General features: G+C 34.8%; 1 protein-coding gene across 1 annotated transcript; it reads left to right on the top strand.

The window, feature by feature from the left end:
* On the top strand, positions 2,141 to 15,995 carry LOC109820916 (endoribonuclease Dicer homolog 4-like). Its single transcript, XM_020387112.1, has 11 exons — positions 2,141 to 2,190; positions 5,413 to 5,531; positions 5,628 to 5,902; positions 6,378 to 6,808; positions 8,185 to 8,282; positions 10,021 to 10,226; positions 10,624 to 10,833; positions 11,301 to 11,768; positions 11,851 to 12,123; positions 13,155 to 13,484; positions 15,633 to 15,995. The coding sequence occupies exons 1-11, from the start codon at positions 2,162 to 2,164 to the stop codon at positions 15,993 to 15,995; spliced, it is 2,802 nt and encodes a 933-aa protein (XP_020242701.1). The 5' UTR covers positions 2,141 to 2,161.

Here is a 17,238-nt window from a genome sequence, read left to right as displayed (position 1 = left end):
ATATGTATTAACGTTTTATAGTAATATTTTAAATTTATGCTAGTTGCGACCGTATGTCTAGATTTTTTTTATTAATAAAAAGTTGTTTGAGAACTTTAGAATTGTTACAAGTTGCCTGCCGATGTGGAAAATGATCGGAAAAGAGGTTCCAGGCACATTGCTGACATGGAAATATATTTTCCTTTTAATGTCGGTCGATCTGCTCAGATAACAAGATGGTTAGAAGGAGCCGGAGATGGATCTCTGATGGATCATCTAGTGGATCAGGGCATGATTTCTCTTGAAATGTATTTAATGCAAGACCCAAAAAAACAAGAAACAAAATACAAAATACAAAATACAAAATACAAAATACGAAAAACAAAAGCAAATGTCTAGATTAGGTTGAGGAAGTTATTATCATCAGAGTTCCTTTATATAGATCACTGTGTGGATGGATCTAAAGGCGTGACACGTGTCATCATACGAGTGGGTTGACTCAGCCGAGTGCACGTGTCGAACGCTCATACGACGAGTATGCTTCAGTGTACCTTCCGTCGATGATTTAAGGAGAGTGTTGAATGAAAGGAGGGTGCATTTAACTAGAGAGTGGCGATATGGCGGCTTGCTCTCGCTAGACACATGGTCGAGGGTAAACCTTTAACACCTTAAAAAGGGGCGGGTAGGCGCCTGAGCCGAGAGCCATATTAGGGACGGCAGAGAAGGGTTGAGTCCAAATCATCGTTTCATGCATCAAGCTCTTCGATTCTGTCTGAGCTTGGCATTGGCTCTTCCAAGCTATTGATTGGTTCTCCAAGTCTTCAGGCATCGTGCTGCCTGCTGGCCACGAATCATAGGTCAAAACTCCTCGACACGCCGCACTCTTTCGATTGCCTTTCGTCTAGTATTACATTTTGTACGTAGCGAAAGCAATATAGTTGTAAGTATAAAATTAATCTTTCATGACTGACAAAAAAAGAGTTACCCCCCACCACACACACACACACACAGCTAAGGGAAAAAAAAAAAAAAATCTCTAGATGATCATCAGCAAAATCGTTTTAACTTTCAAAATATAAAAAAAAATCACCGTTAGTGGAATCACAAAAACCTCCTTTAACTTTCAGATTTTAGTAGAAAGCCCACTTTATCTTTCATATTTTAAAAGAAGATCCCCTTTAACTTTGAGATTTCATCAGAAAATCCCCCTAAATTTACATGGATTTCTGATAAAATCTTAAAATTAAGGGGAGTGTTCTAATAACCCCTAAACTTAAGGTTTTTTTTTTCCTGATATTTTGGAAAGTTAAGAGGGGTTGTCTGATAAGCAGCAAAAGTTAAAAGGGGTTTTATGATCCCCCAAAAAAATATTTCACGACTGATTGTACTTTTTCACTTATAAGTCAAATTGTAGCCAAGGTACAGCGTGACATAACAAGGGAAAAAGTTGGTCCTTTGTAAATTACTCACTCAAAGGGACTTTTAAGCCAGAACTTATTTATTAGGACAAATTTTCAAAACCATCCGGTTTTAAAATTTATTCCAAAAAAAAGACATTTTTTAACTTTAATTACAAAAACAGACCCATTTGGATGAAACTGGGTGTATTTAAAAAAAAAAAAATTCAAACTTCACGGGAGTTGAACTCCCGTGAAGTTTTTTCTCATAACAAAACAGACCCAGTTTCATCCAACTGAGTCTGTTTTTGTAATTAAAATTAAAATGAGTCGTTTTTTATAAATAAATTTTAAAAAGGGATGGTTTTTAAAATTTATCCTTATTTATTAGAATGTTTTTCTGGGATTTCATGCCGGAGGGTAGTGAGCACAGTCCGCAAACGTGCTCTAATGACCCATCACTGCGTGTGGGCTCACCACCACGAGCTCTAATTAGGAGGGCGTCAACTTTTCCCCCGCTCGGCGAAGTCATTTTTAGATTTTCCTTCCAACCTTTTCACCTTCAGAATCTTCACCTTTTCTTAACGGGAAAGGCAACGCCATGGCTCTTGCTTAGAAAGATTACATTTTTACCGATCAAAATCGAATCTTTAGAATAGGGTCTTCCTCTCTGTGGCAAAAGAGCCGCCGGCTGGGGGTAAAGCTCACTGCTCTTGATCTTTGTTAGTTTTTTTTGTGCAATATTGATGATGTTATTTTGTCAGATGTCAATGCAGTTGCAATAAATGCATTATCTCGTCGATTTCACATTTGGGTACTCTTCAATTCTTTAGAATAGCGTATTTTGCTGTAAAAGCTGGTGCCTTTGCAATTAAGGGTTAGGATTAATCTCTTTTTGTGGGGGTATTGGTTATTTGGGTTCAGGCATCTGAGGATTTTAGTCCATTTCCAAAGTTAGCAAAACTTCTATATGAATTATGACTGGGATAATGTGATAGTATGATATGTGAATCCGCAATTGGCAGACTAGCAGGTAGAGCAAAATCACAGCTCAAAATAATTTTGGATTAGCTCATAACCTTGGGAAATGAGAAAGGAATACTAAAATACCTAGTAATATATGCTTTGTTTTCGTTATCTACTCCTATAACAGTTTGCAAGCTCATGGACATGCCCGGTTCTAGATACTCGTTATATCTATTCATGAACTGGTAACTTATGTAGAGAAACATAGCAGAATGCGGCATTTGCATTAGCATTTTATAGTTATTCTAGTGATTGTGAGCCTGGTCTCATTGTGGAAAATGAGCTCATTGCCAATTGAGAAGAAACAATCTGGTGGGTTCTGTCAATGTCTCAATTCAAAGAAACTAAAATGGAGTTAAGCAGGATTATATGGCTCCATATTATCTACATCAAGGAGACCGGGTCTCTTCATAGAAGACATATGTGGAATTTATGTCCATTAAGAGAAGAATAACAACTTTCATGGAAGGGAAAATGTTTGTACATGCAGAAATTATATCCACAATCCCATTGTACTATGGAACTCTCTGAATCTTAGAGCAAATGTACAATGTAATCTTTTAGTGTACTTAGATGTTTCTCCATAAATCAGAAGTTTGCTGTAATGAACATACAGTTACGAGATTTTGGTAAACCAACTCAGAGGCAGGCGAAAAATGATTTTTCTTTGGCGATCAATTACGGGTAAAAAGGATTTTTCTTTTCTTTTCTTTTTTTTTAAAATTTGTTTTTCTTCTGTTTAGCATCACGTGGGGCACCAATTTCTCAGGTGAAAAGACTTACTTGCATGTATTCTAGAGAGGCGCCTTATCTTGCTTAAACTATAGTATGCCTTTGAATTCTCTGTAAAAACATGGATATGGACATAAATTCATGCATACAAACTTGAGATAAAAACACAACTTGTGAGGTGTTTTTCTAGCTTAGTGTAAGACTAGTTTGAGTTGGTTGTTTTCAGAAGTTTTACCAATTTATAAACCTTATATTTTATGAAGATTCAGATATATGTACCAGCATCTCTATGCATGCATCATTGCTTCCTATCATAAATATGGTGCTCATGCACATTGACAAAAAATCCTTCTTGTAACATTTCATCATTTATAGTATTTGCCCAAATTGATGCAGAACCTTTCATGCTGTCCTACCTGAGTCAGTTAAATTAGTTGGCAGATCATATTCAGTGAGAATTTATGCAGTTACCTTCAATTTTACACTTTCAAATACACTAGAATTTAAATAAGCATTTGAGAAGATATTGAACATTTAGCATGTCACTAGAAATCAGTTACATTTTGCCTTCTCGAAATTAATATTATTGACAAATCACAGTTGGAATTTTAAAACCATTTATTGTTTAACACAAAGGTTATCTAGTATTCTTTCCACTGCATTTTTTGTTCTCTGAATGTGAGCTGTATATCCATTTTATCTCCAGTGTTTTTATTGTAAGATCTGATCTAATACACACTAAAGCACTAGGGGGGGTGAATAGTAATCTTTTAAAATTTATGCAAAGTAGATTATAAGTTGCAAGAAAGATAGCAACAATCACAGAAATTTGCAATCACAAACACAAACTTTTATACTGGTTCCACCTTTCCGGTGTACATCCAGTCCTCAAGCAAATCCCGCTTGAGAGTTCCACTATGATTTTGAAAACTATTACAAAATTAAAAAACAAACCTGACCAATTTACAAGACCATGCAAATTGCACACAATCTCTTCACCAAGAGCTCACAACTCTCACATCCGAGAGAACTTTTTTTGAATCAACAACACAATTCCTATAAGCCTTGATTGTGTAGTGATGTGTAGCAGTGGCTTTAGGAACTTTTTAATCTCTGAAAAATGCCTTAATACTTTGTACATGGGATGAAGATCAAAGGCTATTTCAGATTTCAGTTTTCTCAACACTTAGGCAAAAATCTGAATTTTAGAACTCTTGAGAATGCACAAAGATTAAAGCTTATGGATAGGAATGAATGGTGCAAATTTCTGAACTTCTAACCTCTTTATAGCCATTAAAAAGATAAGTTTTTAAAGCCAATTAACGGATCAAAAACGGCTATAAACAGTCACAAATTTAAACTTGAAATGTCAGAAAAACTATCTTTGTAGTCGACTACACTGAGTTCAAACAGACTTTGTGAAGTCAGGATTTTTCTTAGTAGTCGACTACACTGGTCATTAGTCGACTATACTGTAAAGACTGAAAGTCAGGAATTCAGATTCAAACCTTATTAGTCGACTATACTGTCTAGTAGTCGACTACACTGTAATTTGATAGAATTTTAAAAATTCAATTTAACTTTAGTAGTCGACTACATATAGTCACTAGTCACTAGTCGACTACACTGTATTAAAATACAGAAACTTGAAAATCTAAGTCTTAAGTAGTCGGCTATACTGTAGATTAGTCGACTACACTGTTATGTGACAGAAACTTGAAATTAAATCTAAGGTATGAGTAGTCGACTACTATTGTCATTAGTCGACTACACTGTCAAATGACAGAAACTTAATATATTGATCAGTGTACATGTAGTCGACTACAATTCTTATTGGTCGACTACTAAAGGGTAAAAATGATATGAATGAAGTATTTTGAGACTCATTTTTTAACTATAAACTCTTATGGTTACCATAGGGGATTTCTATTGTTAACCAACACACTAAGCATGTGTTAGTTGTTCTAAACACTATGTGTGTGTATGTGTTGTGAGTGATCAAGGCTTGTACAATAATTCTAAGTAAAGAAAATATAAAATTTACATTGTATATGTTTAAGCACTTCATCTTCTTTACTTCATATGCCTTGAGCTCATCTTGCACTTTTGTTCACATATCTTGAGCTTATTTGAAGTTGATATCTGTATTGATATGTTAGTGCACAATAATACACATAGTGAATAAATTGTTATCATCAAAACTATATCATGGGACATGATATCCAACATTTTTCTTCCTACCATTTCACAAGGTTAATAGTAGATTTTTCAATTGAAGACAAAGCTCTGGGGGTTTGAATGCAATGGGGCTGAATATGCTGGATGCTTTGTCAGACTACATTTTTTCAAGTCCAAGTAATGGAACTTCACAAAGTTCCGAGAGTAGAAGCACTGAAGGTTTATTCACTGATCTCTAGTACTAATTGTTCTATTTGTTACTCTACTCTTTATTACAGCGTGTCATCTAATTTTTGTGCATAATTTGTGTCTCAGATGAAAATTTAAGTAAAGAGCTCCATGAAAGTTTAGTTCCCTCCGCACTTAGAGTACCATGGGCAGATTCTGAATTTCCAATACATCTACATTTCTATTATATAAGATTTGTTCCTGTCCCAGCTGACAGAAAATACAGGATGTTTGGTCTTTTTCTCAAAAACCGTCTTCCAAGAGAAGCTGAAACATTGGAAATAGATCTCCATCTTCATCATAGTAGAATTGTTAAAACAGCACTGGTACCTTCTGGAGTGATAAAATTTGACAAAGATCAGGTGAACTAATTAATATTGTTTATCAGTATATACACATAGTCATGTTGCCCATCTAAAGAACATTAGCATATGTTTCAGAATTTGATTCTAGGGTTAGTTGCGGATAGGCCCCCTGTACTATCACCACTTTTTGGATAGACCACCTTCCGTTTTATTGTTGTGGATAGACCCCCCTAGTGACATGTTTTGACTCTTTTACCCTCAGAAGGTGAATCAGTACTCCAAAATTAATTTTTGGAGTACTGGAGTCGTTCATATGAGAAAATTCTTTTCTGACAAAGAACACCTCCTAAGGGTATAAGAGTCAAAAAAGTTCACCTCAAGTGTCTATCCACACTTGGGCGATAGTACAGAGGGTTCTTATGTAACAATAGAATTACAGGGGGCCTATCTGCAATTGGGCAATAGTAGATGGGTCCTATCTGCAATTAACTATTAATCTAACCTGACATTACAACGGTTCATTCTTTTTCAGATTATGCTTGCAGAGAAATTTCAGGAGATTGCTCTGAAGATCATTCTCGAAAGATCATTATTCTTTTCTGACATTGTCCTTCTTGGGGATATAAATGAACCTCATACTACTTCATCAACATTTTATCTTTTGCTTCCAGTTAAGATGCAAGACTACAGTGATGACAAGCTTGTTGACTGGGAAACTGTGGGACGATGTATAAATTCACCGGCTTTTGGATATTCAATAGATTCTCTTGATTGTCTTGATCCAGTTAATGATACTTTAGAACTTCATAATGGCACCTTCAAGAAAAGTGACATCATGAACAGCTTAGTTTTCACTCCTCATAACAAAAAGTTTTTCTTTATTGATGACATCAATCAAGAAAAAAATGTGAACAGCCATAAGAATGACAAGTATGCAACTTACGAAGCTTACTACAAAGAAAGGTAAATGATTAAGATGCAATTTTCATTTACAACGTTCACATATTTAATTTGCGCTTTATCTTTCTTTGTGCCTTTGAAGAAAATGTAATTAGAAATATTTTCACCAATACATTCTTGACTAGTAATTATAAATATCTATCTCCAATATATTTCTTATTGCATCATAGCATGTCACTTGTTTGTGCACCAAACTACAGTGCAGGCATGCTATATCAGGATAACTGGGAGTTGCTGTGTTATCTTGTATTTTTCTATTATACATTTCAGAACCATGTTTTCACCCCTTGCACTAATTATCAATTCACTATACAAGTGTATAGCCTACATCAATTGATGAACCAACTAACAGTTTTATCAGTCGACTTTCAGTGTGGCATGCCTAAATATCTACTCTTCATGAAAGAAATTGATCATTATTTTATTTCCAGTTGGTATTCATTATGACTTCTTGTATTCTTGCATCTCAGTTAGATCCAGTAGGACCAGTACTATTTTCGTTGCAATTGTCTCCTCGAGGTTGTCTTGTTAGTTAAGATTAGGGTGCATTCGGTCCGGATACAGCTCAGATATGATGCTTACCATATCCATATCCGCTTACTCATTTGGGATACAGATACGGATATGGATATACATCGGTAAGAAAAATTCATATCTATATTAGCTAAAATCGGATACAGATACGGATATACATGTGGATATATAAGCGGATATGCATGTTGATATAAAACGGATAAGTGAAAACTAGATACTGTTGAAAAAAATATAGTTCATGCGATACAAAAGAGTTCATTAATATGTTCATTATATCTAAAAAGCTAAGATTAGATATCTTGATCGTCAAAATTAACCTCATATTCATAATCTAAAAACTAAAAAACCATTGTAACAATATGACTAATATGTATTCAGATATTTCGAATACGATTCTGGATATTTCACTACAAAATCATATCTGTAACCATATCCTATCGGGTATAGATTTGAGTAAATATATATGTATCCTAACATATATGGTTATAGATATTTCCTAGGATACGGATACGGTTTAGCACCCCTAATTAAGATCTGAAATCTTTTGGCATCTGAATGGATACTCATATCATGGTTTGACAAAGAAAAACGTCTCTATCTAAGCAGATATGCTATTTTGACAAATCATTAAAAATCTTAAGTGAATTGATAATTTTTTATTTTTCTAGGTAATCTACTTGACTTCTTTTGTAATTGGCTTCCTTCATGTCATTGAAGCATATTCCCTGCTTTACCTACAGACAGTGTTCTGCAACAATTGAAAATTATGGTTTTGTTTAAGAAGGCTCAATATGCTTCAAAATGTTGTACTTTAGATTTATACCTTTTATCATTGTTCAAATCAGGGGTGTTGAACTTTTATATCCGGAACAACCATTTTTGGTTGCTAAACGACTTGCTAACATGCACAACTTGCTATGTGGTCGGGTGCAGACAAACAAAGGTGAGTATTTGCATAATGAGTATACTGTATCTTATGGTGTTAAAATTTTGTTCGTGACTTACATTTTCATTAAATGATACTTGGATTATTCCTTGTTGATGCCTCTGGTACTGGTTTGGATCCTAAATTATTTTGGAAGAATATCTACAGCATTGTATATCTATGTGATGGTTTCTTGTTTAATGTCAAGGTGATGGGACTTCTCTCTCTGCTAGGCATTAGGAAAGAAATATATACTTATTGAGATAGATGCTAAATAAGTTAATGGACATAAGTGCGAGTAACATTAAAATCATGTAGAAAAAATAACAATGTTATACTGTTCAATTACATAGAGATAATGGGTGGGCTCCATAAGATACAGGTCCTTTATTCTTTGATATAAATGCTGACTTAAAACAAAAGGATAAAATGATGACTTGGAAGAAAATTTTGTCTACCTTAAGAGTGTGAATTTCTGGTTGTGACACATCTACTTATTCTTAGAAAGACAAAGTCGAAGAAGTCTTCCTTGCAAAAGGATGGAAAAGATGTACATATACAAGTACTTGTATCCCAAAGGACCTTAGGAATTCCATCAACTCAATAAGTTGACCTTCGTGGATTTGGAGGAACAACTGTTTTCTATGGTAGAAAAAATATAAGGAGATCAACAAATGCCTGAGACTAATTCTGCACAAGTATGGCCTGAGAAAATCATAAACCTGCAAATATTAATATGAGATCTCATATATCACAGGTAACTGGTGACAAGTGATATGGAATACTATAGCATCAATGGTTGATCAATTAAATGACAGTCTGGCAGATGAAAATAGTTTAGTATATCACTAGATGAAGGACCTATTCTTTTTATAAAATAAAAAAAGAACAGTAAGATGAAGCTAAAAATGTTTGGAGAAATGTCCTTGAATCAAAAGTTGTATGGTCAGCTAATGTTTGTTCACTTTGTTGGCATGGGGAACAGCTAGAATTTAAAATTTGTGATGATTATTAAGCTTGTTGAGTGAGACTGCAGTGGACTTATTTCCTATGGTGCATTTGAATCTCTTATGGTTGTATATGAAGAATCTAACACCTTCGCTGACCTGACTAGACTTAATATATCGTAATCATTTATCTGTTTCAACTTAGATTCCCCAGTTAATAAGTAGTAATTCGTCGCAATGATCTTGACTATATAATTCATATGATCTCAAGGATAATGGATGGTGATGTATTTAATGCTTGGAAATTGGTCATCTTTACTGCAATTTTGATCTCATGACTGTACTCGTCAATCACTAGAATTATGGAGTATGATTCATGGATACAAGTAAAGCAATATTCTAATATATGATCATGGAATTACAGAAATTCTTGAAATTAGGATACTATTGGCAGACATTCGTCAAAATACCTGTACTCTTTGATTAATGATTACTTTATTGACAACATTGACATTTTTTTGTCTGCAATCCTTGTTTCCATGAATGATGCTTTGCTGACTCTAGCAATAAAAGTGGCATACTTCTCAACTATTTTGGATCAAATGTAGTTAATTCTCTATGGTTCCAGTGGTCCAGTTTAGTTGGACGAAGCTGGGTAGTTCTTATTTGAGTTTTTTGGTAATATGTTATATTCTATTTTCATTAGTGAAGAACTCATCAGAATCCTGTAAACTCTGTCAGCCATAAATGCATGTAATGTATTAGTGTAATGTTTCTGCACTAATTTATTTTTTGCTCTTGGAAAGCAGAGGTCCAAGATTTTAAGGAGTACTTTGAAGAGTTTCCTCCTGAAATTTGTGTTTTAAAAGTAATGGGGTTCTCCAAAGATATTGGAAGTTCCTTGGTTTTATTGCCTTCTCTAATTCATCATGTGGAAAATCTTCTCGTCGCTATTGAGCTAAAGGATATGTTGTCAACAAGCATCCCAGAGATTTCAGAAATAAGGGCTGATACAGTACGATCCATCTACTATTTGCTACTGTAATTATTTGTATTATCTATTACATATTAAACAAAGCATATTAAAAATCTAATTAGTTAACTGAAGGCACCAGCCTTTCAAGTCAATTAATATACTTCTCCATAGTGCTAAGTGTTGAATTTGCTTGATGCAGATGGTTAGCCTACATGATAATTGTACACTAGTTTTCAAGAGGTTTTGAGATCAATTTAAAATATGTTTTGTTTATTGCTATTGAATCTCTCTTTTCAAGTAAGTCATGTTTATGCTAGAAACCTTTCACATGGCTCGACTGTCCATACATGAGAATTTTTAATTATTTTTGGTTGATATTTCACGTTAAAACTTTGCATAAAGTGGTTACCTAACAAAGAGAATTTGTTTATTTCAGGTCCTACAAGCACTCACTACACAGAAATGTTCTGCCCGTCATTCTCTTGAGAGATTTGAAGTGCTTGGTGATGCTTTTTTGAAATACATAGTTGGGCGCCATAGTTTCCTTTCATATCCATCCCTAGATGAAGGGCAGTTAACCATAAGGCGTGCTGGCATTGTAAACAATTCAAATCTATATGAGCTAGCAATTAAGAATAATTTACAGGTGAAAATCCTTCTCTTGAATTTTAGTTTGCATATCCTTTTCCCTTTTTATGGTGAGATACATGTGGTAATTGATTTCATAGCTATTCTCACAAGCTGATTCTAGTCGAATTAAAATTTTCTATTGGAACAGATGGATTAAGATTTTTTTCGAATTATATAAAGCTATATTACCAGGAGAATCATGTAAAGGTTCACCAAGTTTTGTTCATTAATAAAAAACAGTTTTCAAGTTTATTTCCAATCTGAAGAAATTATCCTAGAAGGGTACTGACGGGAGAAACATCTAACTTATACTAGTAAACATTTTACATGGATAAAAAGCCCTGGACTTAGTTGCTGATTTTTGGTGTTGGGACAAGCTAGCCATTTAACCTGGGAAGTTATTTATCATACACTTATAATTCATACAGAAGCTGATGATAATTTGTATTTATAAGCATCAACCTGTTTCTTCCCCATTTTCAGGTGTACATACGTGATGAATTGTTCCACCCATCCCAATTCTATGCCTTTGGTCGACCCTGTAAGGTTATTTGTAATGTGGATACAGAAACAACTGTTCACCATCACAATAAAAAACAAACTGTGGTAAATGGCGTAGAAGTTAATGACGTAAAATGCACAAAATCCCATCGGTGGCTGAGTAGGAAGACTATTGCAGATGTTGTGGAGTCGCTTGCCGGAGCGTTTCTAGTTGAGATTGGATTCACAGCTGCGATTTCATTTCTCAGATGGATCGGCATCGAAGTAGATTTTGACACTTCAGATGTCGGGAGATTTTGTGAAGAAACCAAGAACAACATGTCTCTGGCTGACAATATAGATCTCGATGCACTTGAAACATTGATAGGATATAAATTTCAATACCGAGGCCTTCTTCTGCAGGCATTTGTGCATCCATCTTGTCACAATCACTCCGGAGGATGCTACCAGGTTAAGACTTGTGTTTAGAAAATTATATTAGAATATAATTTTTTTATTAGTGTTTCATTTCTGACATTTATATTATAAACAGAGGTTGGAGTTTCTTGGAGATGCTGCATTAGAATACTTGATAACATCATACCTCTACTCAGTTTATCCAGAACTTAATCCGGGTCAAATAACAGACTTGAGATCAGCTGTTGTCAATAATAAATCTTTTGCATACATAGCAGTTGGCAGATCCTTCTATTTGTACCTTAAACATAATTCTTGTGGTCTTGCTGAAACAATCAACAAGTTTTCAAGATATGTGCAGTTACCCGACTTGGAAAGGGATTTTCTTGAGGAGCCAGCATGTCCAAAGGTACTTCAGATATATGTTTTTCTGTGTTTTTGTTATATTAGACCCTGAAATCTTTGTTAATTCTATAAGGACCTACAAATCTTCATGCTTCTAAAATTGACCTCCAAACCATTAAGTTGTTTTAATTGAGATCCCAAATTTATTAAGTACTTTGTAATAAGATCCCCAAATCTATTAATTAGTATTAAATAAGACCCCAAAATCTAGTAAGCTGCTTTAACTAAGACACCTATTTTGAAAAAGTATGATGACTTGGGGGTCAAATTTAGAAATATGAACATTTTGAGTGTGTAATATGATGTTTGGGTCTATTATGAACAAACCCCTTTTTTCTATTAATATATTTGGTCATCCTTCTCCTGGATCTGTTGTTATTTGGGCTACAAAAAGAATGTCATAGCGGGCTGATTTGCAACATATGTCGCATAGACACGGATACTGGTACGGACATGGGCGCGGGTGCGGGTGGGAGTTCAAGTACGGGACATTACAATGTTTTGTAAAATAGGGTATGATGACACGGCTATATATATTAAAATTAATAATTTACGTAAGATCACTATATTTTTCTGTCACAAGTTATGAGACAGGGATGAACCCGACCAATGTCCAAGTAGTATTAGAAAGGGAATGTGAAGTATATGTTAGACTTTCACTAAGTGGATGATGAGCATTATAAATTAGAAATTTAGAGCATCTATTATATAACTGAATATATGTATGAATAAACCTATGTGTATATTCAAGGAGTCTATGTGTATATTCAAGGAGTGTTGGTGTTCAGTGCATATACAGTACATGATAGATGTGTCTGAGAAGTGTCGGTGTGAGTCACGTGCCAGATATGGGTACAGCTTCACGATAGAAGTACTCAAGTAACATAGCTTCCGACTTATGGATGTTTTATTCTTATTTATTCTATATAATTCTTTGTATATTTATTTCTGTTTTCACGGTAGCTCATAAATTTTGGAAACTAGTTCTTTTCACATATCTTTTGTAGTTATGAGCAATACTTTGTTTACCACCAGATACTCGGTGACATAGTCGAATCTTGCGTTGGTGCTATACTTGTAGACACAGGATTCAACCTGAAAGTTGTCTGGAAAATCATTCTTGGACTTTTGAAGCCAACCTTGGAGTTTTCTAGCTTGCAGTTGAACCATGTTCGTGAACTTAGAGAGCTTTGTCAATCTGTCGATCTTACATTCGAACTTCCTAAACCATTGAAAAGAAAGGAAGGCTACCTTGTGAGTGTGGAAATTGATGTGAAAGGTAACAAATTAACTTTCAGTGCAGTGAATCACAATTCAAAAACTGCTCAAAAAATGGCCGCACAAGAAGCTCTTTTGAAGCTGAAGGTATAACTAAGCTATGGGTGTTAAATTTTTTTCCCCATTAATATTATGGAACTTCTATTTCATTATATTTTCATCCATGCGAGTTATATGACTGATATCTGTTGTTAAAGTTATGTGAGATTTGTTATATACTCCTTGATGTCTACTCGTCTCTCAACATTTACACACAAATGTTGACAGTATATGTTATCACCTCACACTGTGAGTGATATCCATAATTTCCTGAATCTTATAGGTTCATAACTGGATCGATAACCATAAGTTCCTAATTAAGTTCTTAATGAGAATGATAACCGTGAGTTCCTTCAGAAAAGGAAAACACCTAATAATGTCCCAGAAGTCCATTGTCTGATCTTGGAGAAATAGAGAGAGTGATGCAGGTGAAGGTAAGTATGGATATCCAATTATCCTCATTATGTATGGATATCCAGGCTGCGTGTGCTCACGCGCATGTTATTTTTCAGGCATCAGCATGCTCATGAATTATTGTGTTAAGTCTTTATTTATGTTCACGGTCTATTGGGGTCCACATGTGTAGCATATCAACATACCTCTTCATCTGCGCTCCTGTGAGATCACAGTGGAATTTATCTAGCAGAAGTGGGAGGTCTTCTCTTTTTAGTTGTATGAGCTTTAATTCCATAAAGAAAAGATAGGTCCACCCTTTGCGTGTGCCAATCACTATGAACGCGTGCTTGGTAGGATGTGAACCTGGATTGCATTCTTACCATCTGAAACACCATTAGATTAAACTTCAAAGTTATAATGAGGGCGAAGAGTTATAATTTTATTTGCTGGGTCGATACCCGAACACAATATGTATCCTCGTTCGTTTTTAGCAACTATAAACACTATTTTTATTTTTGAAAGAATATTAGTATCCAAATTGGTTTCGATAAACGCTTTTCAATGTGGATATGTTAAACCTATATTTGACCCATATCGGATTCGTTTACATCTTTAAGATAAAGACACTTGAGAAGATGCTTTTATTGCCTTCATAAGCAGCGCAGTGGTATAATGGAAGAAGTTTATTTATATATAGCGTACTGCCATACACAGCTTCTGTTCTATGAGATATTTGCCAACTAGGAGAGAGTTGCTATCATGAGAGGGATAGAACTTTTTGCGTCATCATAACTTGTTTACTGGGTTAAGTGACTATGGTTTTCCCTTAGCAACTTCTCTTTTTTGAATATGGCACCAAAGCAAAACTCTTCAAATTTTACTTCGATGAGGAAATAAAAATGGTTTTTCTTTGAAAAATGGAAAAAATATTTGGTTGCTGAAGCCTGTATTAGAGGTCATATGTAAAATCCCAGTGGACACCAGAAGTTAGTCTAATATGGTTTCATCTTCGCCTTGGGTCTCATAAATATGGATGCATGTGTCAATTATGAAGAAGGAGAACAAATAGACTCCTCATCTGCCACCCAATGAGCTGCCACGTAGGCCAAGTTAGTGATCACAGGAAGCAAAGATTCTGGGATGACCAAAATAATGAAATGAAATAGTTATATTTTAAGCTAAAATACTCAAAGGCCAAAATCGGTGGAAGAAGAAGGTAGCGCTCTTGAATATTTCTCTTTATTTTATCCTTTACTAAATTTCTTAATCTATTTTTATTGCTCATTTCGTTATAAGTAAAATTTTGTGCAAATGAAGCATTAGTTTTGTATTGTCTTCATTCTCTTTTAGATTCAACCGTTATGTTTTTAACTAATGAAAAATATGATTTTATGTTTAACACTCCATTCTCCCAATTTTGTATCAGTCTAGCTGATTTAATCTTCATTTTTTCTAGTTTGATAAGATTTTTGAATATGTTGAAATGTTTGAACTGCTTAAGTCATGGTAGTATTAAGAAGGAATATATTGTTCTTGCATAACTAGACTTAATTTGACTTGAAAGTAAGACATTTATGATCAGGATAAATACTGGGATTGATTCCTCAACTTTGAAAAGAGCTAAAAGTTTAGTAGGTGTTTTTATTTTATTTCTATTTTTATTTTTATTTTATTTTTTGTGCACAACTCAACTCAGTTTGCTTGTGACCGGACTTTTGTTCTTAAGATTGCATAGTTGATACTACCTTTTATTTTAATGCGACATCAGTTATAAACTTATAAAGCTTCTTTTTCACTCAGGCTCTTGGTTTCAAGCATAAAAGGAGGTCACTGCAGCAAATTGTGCAGTCAACTAGGAAGGAGGCAGCAGAACTTATAGGTTTCAATGAAGAGCCAATTCCAATATCCAATGGTGATTCGTCGTCAAGGGAATCGTTTCAAGAACCAGAAAGGATTTCTTCCAAGTTATCACAAGAACCAGAGGTGACCCCTTCCAAGTTGCCACAAGAACTAGAAAAGACTTCTTCCGAGCTGCCACAAGACCAAGAAAAGTCTACTTCAGTGTTGAGTATCAATACAAAGGTCGAGGGGTCACCTACAGCAAGGATGCAGCTTTATGAATTATGTGCTGCCAAACATTGGGAGCGTCCTTCATTTGTCTAAAAGGATGTAAGCTACCTGTTGATTAATACTTGCAATATTTATCTGCCTTACTGTGCATAATATAGCTGTAATTGCTTTTGATTTTTTCTGGGTTTGCTCAACAATAACTTCATTGAGTTTGGCAACAGATATCGTGAATGGTTTGACATTCTTGCATGCTATCAAGAATAACTGATCATCTATTTTACAGTTCCCTAAGTTTCAGTTGTGATAAACTTGGGTAAATTTCACAAAGCCCTTGAACTTTGGGGGTTTCTGATGAAACCCCCCTAAAATTTAAAGTTTACCTGATGGGACCACGCTACCTGTAAATAGAAAATAACTAAAATGCTTTCAGGAGAAAAAAACCACAAATTTTTCATTCAACACACACACACACACACACAAAACAAAACAAAACAAAAAAAATTGGTTTTTTTCCCTGTCTTAATACATTTTCGTTATTTGCCACTTACGAGTTAGGGGGTCTGGTTGGAAGTTTTGAAAGCTTAGGGGGTTAATATGAGACTCCCAAAGTTTAGGGGAATCTGTGAAATTTACCCCTCTTCTCAAGAATAAGATGAATACCTCAACTCTTTCCTTGAAGGGAGACAATTCCTCTACATTTGTGGGAAGCTACGCTTAATTAAGCCATTGAATTCTAGCATTGCTTCCAAGCAAGTGTTCATTATTAATTTACTTGGTTTAGTTGAATGAAGGTCTCAGCAATCTTGTGGCACCTAAAGTGAATGCTGGTTATAGCTTTTACCTTCCTTTGATTCCCTTATTTAAGTCTAATATTAGCCTTGAATATCCATGCTTTTTTGTTGCAGTTTATCTTATTAAGCATCGCTATCGAAACTTTTGCAGGTTCACCTTCAAGGTTATTGTTCAGATGGAAGGGATCAGCTCTACGCATCTGGAGTGTTACAGTGAGCCTAAACAACAGAAGAAAGCTGCACAAGAGCATGCAGCAGAAGGGGCCATATGGTACCTTAAGCATCTTGGTTATTCGTCCAAAACATAAAAAGCCTTCTGCAATCTTTTTGTTCGGTTTTTAAAAGTTACTCTATGGGATATTGTTTTTTCATATGGTAATTTCCATATGGTATAAGTTAGATCAAAAAGTTGTAGGTGGGAACTGAAATCGAAGGCGATATCATGCGCAATACTCAGGATTAAGTGTTCCAACTTATTCCGGTCGTACTTTCTTGCGTTATTATGCATTTTGTGCCCACGGGGCAATGTTTGACATGGAAATGCT

This window comes from Asparagus officinalis, chromosome 8 (assembly GCF_001876935.1).
Source record: "Asparagus officinalis chromosome 8, Aspof.V1, whole genome shotgun sequence".
Lineage (NCBI taxonomy): Eukaryota > Viridiplantae > Streptophyta > Magnoliopsida > Asparagales > Asparagaceae > Asparagus > Asparagus officinalis.
The sequence above is the reverse complement of the archived record's forward strand: the minus strand, read 5'-3'. Positions and strand labels throughout refer to the sequence as shown.

Excerpts from the sequence above, each read along its gene's own strand:
- LOC109820916 (XM_020387112.1), top strand. The coding sequence starts at position 2,162 with ATGCATTATCTCGTCGATTTCACATTTGG. Across the intron at positions 2,191-5,412 it reads CTCGTCGATTTCACATTTGG|ACAAAGCTCTGGGGGTTTGA; the intron begins GTACTCTTCAAT and ends TTTCAATTGAAG. Across the intron at positions 10,834-11,300 it reads CAATTAAGAATAATTTACAG|GTGTACATACGTGATGAATT; the intron begins GTGAAAATCCTT and ends CCCCATTTTCAG.